Source organism: Eretmochelys imbricata, chromosome 1 (assembly GCF_965152235.1).
Source record: "Eretmochelys imbricata isolate rEreImb1 chromosome 1, rEreImb1.hap1, whole genome shotgun sequence".
Lineage (NCBI taxonomy): Eukaryota > Metazoa > Chordata > Testudines > Cheloniidae > Eretmochelys > Eretmochelys imbricata.
This window is the reverse complement of record NC_135572.1, coordinates 346,664,089-346,670,088: the sequence shown is the minus strand read 5'-3', so window position 1 is coordinate 346,670,088 and position 6,000 is coordinate 346,664,089. Positions and strand designations below refer to the sequence as shown.

Here is a 6,000-nt window from a genome sequence, read left to right as displayed (position 1 = left end):
AATTATATTTTTCAGTCTGATTAGTAAAATTTTATAGGCCTATCATGTCAATAAGTCCACTGCTGTTGACGGACATAGGGTGAGAACACTGGGATAGGGCAGGAAAGTTATGATGACAGTTCAGACTCCTTGTTTCTAAAGCCATTGCTGAGGGCTACATTTAGCGATGAAGAAGACTACAATCAATACTCGGTAACTTCTGAAACAATGACAAGGCATTTTAGGAATTATATTGATATTGCTCAGTCTAAAAGAAAACACATACAGACAAATTAAATAGGGCATACATTATACAAGAGTATACCATTAATTTTTAAAAAATAATAGTTTATCCTGGGAAGACCAGAATTATGGCTTTTGCCTACAAGCATAATCAAACGTGGTAAAAAAGACACATAACATAGACTTTATTATTATTATTATACATGTTAAAAATGCAACCACATCAAAATAGAATACACAGTTAAAAAACTGTTGCAGATGACATAAGAAAATAGTGTGTATATATTTTATATATAAAAATCTACAGTATTTACTAGTGTTGATACATATTTTGGAGCAGTCCCAGGCTGCTAGCACAAAGTAAATTGTACAGCTTTATTTATTATGAATCACAGAACCATGGTTAAAACTTTGGGATTATTACACTTAACCACATTATATACATACATTGCTAAGCTGCTATAAGCAATCCGAACTAAGGTAAGCCCAAGTAATATTCATCATCTCAATTTCAGTTTAGAGTTTTTCAGTGTAGTGCTTAGCTACTGTTACTTCACTGCAGTTTGCAATCTTTAAAATATAAAACTGCCCAGTTCATTAAAAATTACACCGCTCATTATATACACAAAAGAAGTGTGTGAAATATACTAAATGTTACTTCCATGTTTTAAAAAAAAACATTTTACTTTTGTACCTTAAAACCTAGACAGCTAACCTGCAGCAAGAATAGGCACTACTGCTCCTTCTTTAACAGAATTTTTTTTCTGTTTTCTAGTGTTCAATGTACTTAGCTAACGCACCCCAAGAAAATGCAAATGACAAAAACCTCCCCAAACAAAGACTGATTTTTAAGCATCCCAGAACTTACCAGTGTTTTGGTATTTAAGTATTATAAATCTTTTCTGTTAAAAGCTCTAAGGACTCAGTCTTGCAAGAGGCTTGTCACCCTCAGCTCTCATTAACTTCAATGAGAGTTCAGAGTGCTTAGTAATTCCTACATTCAGCAGCTCACAAGCCTGCACCCCAAGTACGCCACTTAATCTGCAATTTTTTTCTTTTCACAGTGGATGAAAGCCAAGGAGAATGTAGAGTACAAAAGGCTGCAAACACTAATTTAAAAAAAAATATTTAATTACAAAGAGTCTATTAAGCTTCTTATTAACAGTCAGGGTTGCACATCGCACAATCTCTCAACAGCCTGACAGTGCAGCAGCACTTGCCCAACCCTGGACATGAACCTATTGCTTTCTGGAAAAAGGAGGGCAAAAGCAAAATGTCATTGAACGGACATTATCAAGCTCATGGGAAAGAGCACTGAATGCATGCATATAGCACTAGGTTTGCCAATTATGGTTGGATGTATTCCTGGAGGTTTCATCACATGACAATCTTTAATTGAAGATTCATCTTTAACTCCTGGAGACTCCATGGCAATCCTGGAGGGTTGGCAACCCTACGCCACACACAGAGGGTCAAAATAGCTACACAACCTCCATATTCTGCCCCCAAGTTTCAAGTGACGGGCAATACTCTTGTACCAATAAGAGGACTATTTGGCAATCCAGTAGCTCACACTATGACTGGTTTGCTAAATTAGACCCCATGGGAAGGCTGCATGCAATGAGAATGCAGTTCTGTTTCTGCTTCTAGCATTGTATACGTTGTGCTCAAATAGTTCAGAGGACTTAAATGGGAACACAAAGCATTGCTTTGCAACATTGGATTTGGGTACAAAGGTACAGATTCCGTGCTGAAAGTTCACCCATACCCTAAAGACTTGCTACGCTCAGACTGCCCTGATTTTAAGCACCATTTGTCAGCCAGAACAGAGTGACACCCTTTTTGGCTCCATGGTTTTGCTTGTCTGTTCCTTCTGGCTGAGGGAAAGGCAAGATAGCAGCCAAAGGAATGGAGATTAACTGGGAAATAGCATCCCATGTAAGATTACATTAACAACCCAGAGCATCTCTTTAACTTCAATCAGATCCTGGGTTACTGAGGCAGTTTGTATACAAAGACAGGGAAGGCCATCCAAAATGAATGGGTCATTTATCAAATAAATTACAAAGAAAATAATTAAACTGAAATAAAACTACTTCACTAACCTAGCTCAAGAGTAAATGCATCTACATTTTAGACTCTTTAGTTCTTCTCCATGTACATGGTTGTGTATTTGCACAAGCACACTTACTGCATTCTAATGTCAGTCAAAATACAGCTTGCAAATGTGTTACAGTTGCTAGGCAGAAAGATCATAGCTCTGTGCAAATTATTTAAATTTCAGAAACATGGTAGTGTTAGACACATTTTGCAGACGACTCTACTATTGCTATGTTTATGTGCATCAGATCCCTTTCAATAGGTTCAATGCAAGTTTAAAAGCTCAACTACCTTTCAGCCAAAGTTTAAAACTGCTTTGAAATAATGTTATTACTTTATCAGAGAATTGCATGAACTGCCCACATTCTGTATAAAATACTGACTTGGACAATTATAAACACAGCAATATATATCTAATGTTTTCAGCTCTTGCTTTTTAGTTAGCATTGATTGATTCTCACAGAAGCACTGATTCATGCATAGACATCCCATCATTTTGGTTTCTGTAGTGCTGAGCAGGGGCTGGTGGGCCTGAATATTGATATTGTGCTGAACCATGTTCTTCCAAGGTTGGTGAAGTCCTATATCTTATTGGACTATCCACAGAAACATTTGGAAGATTATGGTCCTGAATAGGTGTTGGCTGAAAGGCTGGATACTTCTGTAAGTTACCCAAGTGGCTTTGGTTAGCATCTTGGTTCCAGGGCTGCCCATATATCTCATGTCTATACATATAAACAGCATCCGGCCTCTTTCTGTTGTCTGGCAAATAATCCACTGGAGGAATTATAAATTTGACACCTGCAGGTGATCTAGAGTTGCCAGGATAGGCATCAACAGGTAAGACTTCTATTCGACTAGAAGGTGGAGAAATAGGATTTTGGCGATTGGCAGGATAGGAGTTCATATGTGGTATATCTGGAGAAAAATCTGTTGAAAAGATAGAACCATACGGTCTACCAGAAGTGTTGGTTCGATTCCCATGATTATACTGTGAAGGTATAAAACTTGCACTAATTGGGCTGGAGGCATGCTTTGGAGTGTTTCCATGGTACATAGGTGGGTTACTATAAGATGGTGGTGGTTGTTTAACACTTGGTCTGTGATCTGACCCATCAGACTGAGATGAATATCTTGGGCTTCTCGGTTGGGAACTGATGGCATAATTGTTGGATATTTTTAGTGGGCCAGGAATTTTTGCACCTTGCTTTCTAGGACTGCTAGAGTATGTTACATTCCTGGGAATTTGCGGATGAGCTCTTTCTAGCATCTCCTCAACAGGATTCTCATTCTCATGGTCAACACCTGGAATATTGTCATACTGCGATGCGTTAGACCCTCGCTTACCTTCATCAGCATCCAAACCCCTCATCTTTTGCTTTACATTCAATGGCTGTGGTTCACCAGGACTTGGTGGCGTACCTGACATAGCATGGTTTACTGACCTACCTTTTATCTCCACAGTAAGTTTTGTAGTCTTTTCAATAACTTTGATATCTGAAGGTTTATTCCATTTAGGTACAAATTCCCTTCTTGTATCTGAAGTAGCATTAGAATTTTGGTTAGCAGCTGCATTGTTATATTGTCTAGAATTGTCTTGTACTGTTGACTGAGGCTTTTTTCTGATATCTACGTCTTTCTTAGATAGCCCACTCTGGTCTACTGGTCCAGGCTTTTGTCGTTTTGAAGAAGGCTTCCTTTCCAGTAAATTAATTCTTCTTCGGTTATTTGGTGAATTTTCTTGTACTTTTTCAGGAGATAGTCTCCTTTCTGTCCTTCTTGCTGTCTGTGTTCTTGAACTACTAGCGTTGCTCTGTCCATTGAGCATATGAGTAAGATTAAGCATGGCAGGCTGAGGTTCCAATGGAATTTGTCCCAACGGCTTCTTTGGAAATTCATCTTCTTTACCTAAAAAAGAAGAAATAAAGTAAATTGAGGCTTCTTCATTTGGAACTGTGTGCGCCAGTTTAACACACACACACAAAGGCACGCACACACACAAACAAAATAAAACAAAATACTTAAAAGACAAAGGTCCAGCCAAATTCAACTCTGGATTTAGATCTCAGACCCAAAGTTCAGTTATATTTGGATCTAGGGTTTTTGTTCTGGTCCATATATAATGTACATATTTATGGACATATAAACGTACTTTATATAGCTTTGAAAATCAGGCCACTTGTTTAAGTGCCTAAATATGATTTTAGGTACACTTTGTCTAAATTCCTATCTTTTACAGTTTCAAAGATACTAGTAGAACTAAATATGCACTCAATACTGCACTGATTGCCTCCCTGAGTCTGCAGCAGCTATCCTGCTGCTCAGAGTTTTCCCAAGCACTAGAGTGCAATTAACAAGATCCTGGTCTGTTTTACCACTGTTATATTGAACATTGTGGAAAGAAGTGAAACTGGGATATGTCATGTCATTTTTACATGACTGCTGCTTGGGAAACCAATTAGCAGTGGAGTACTGGAGTATTCATGGAGGGGACCCTCTTCATCCCCACAAAAACCTTGTGGGGAGGAGTAGATTAGTGAAGTCCCATTCCACTGAAGCAGTTAAGAGGCTCTGGAGGAAGGGGAAAGAGATAGCGGTTTCTCCCTTCCGAAAGATACATAGAGAAGGAAGACTTCAATTTTATTAGTGACCTTCTACCTTGAGTCCTAACAGGGGTTGAGGGACAAAACCTTGGTAAGAAACCCAGTCCCATCCTCCTTCTCAGCATTTGAAGGTGAGATGCTGGGTTTCTCACAAGGCCATTATCCTTGAGCTCCTACTTCTTCCTTATTGAAATATGCCTATTAGGTTTAGACCACTGGCTTGCAGCTGTCTGGCAAATTTTTGAAACCCTTTACATCACACTCTCTCTCTCTCTCACACACACACACACACACACTAACGACCCCGGGAAGTCAGAAATAAGTTCAGCATATAAATGCTTGTTTCTTAACTTTGTTAGTATAAGTATGCAATCAGGTGTGCAGTTATGCTAGACAACTATACCATGCAAGGTGAAACACAAGGCCAAGAGACTTCAAAACACAAGAAAAATGGGTACCCAGCGTAGCTATACACCCAAACTATACAAGAGCTTTTATTTTTTAAACATAGATTTTTGTTAAACACTGAACAGTAAGTTCACTAAAATGGACTAATGGTTACATTAGACAAAGCATTTAAGTGTAACTACTGTATCAGCCAATCAGCCTCTTTTCATAAAGTACAGTATAACTAAAAGATTATGCTTACCACCTTCATTTTTTAACTTCCGTTCTTTTTATGGTCATTGTAGTTAGAAGAGAATTTATTTAAATATCTAGGTACTACTATGGTCTCCATCACCACAGAATCTGAATGCCACATGGGAACATGGATATTTCTGTTCTGACTAAGATGGCAGTGAAAGACAACAACGTTTACTTAAGAGCAGCATATAAGTGGAGAGTTCTTTTTTGGTTATGAGCACAACATATGTCATTCAGTGTTTAAATGTCAGTCTCTTAAGGGGACACAATATTCCAGATTGTAACCTTGTAAAAGACTTAATTATAAACAGAGAAATGATAACTATACAACCTGTCTGATAATGCCTATATGACTATTTATACCAACATTTCTGCTCAAATTACTCTCTCCTTTCAGCAGTCATAGCTATTTCCCCCTTCTAAATTAATA

General features: G+C 38.1%; 1 protein-coding gene across 4 annotated transcripts in view; it reads right to left on the bottom strand.

The window, feature by feature from the left end:
• Positions 1-246: 246 nt before the first annotated feature.
• USP6NL (USP6 N-terminal like) overlaps positions 247-6,000 on the bottom strand; it is a 214,965-nt gene continuing 209,211 nt past the window's right edge. For all 4 annotated transcript variants that reach the window (XM_077836674.1, XM_077836681.1, XM_077836689.1 and 1 more), the window contains exon 15: positions 247-4,230. In XM_077836674.1, the coding sequence (XP_077692800.1) occupies positions 2,780-4,230 (1,451 nt within the window). In that variant the 3' untranslated portion in view covers positions 247-2,779. The remainder of the gene's footprint in view (positions 4,231-6,000) is intronic.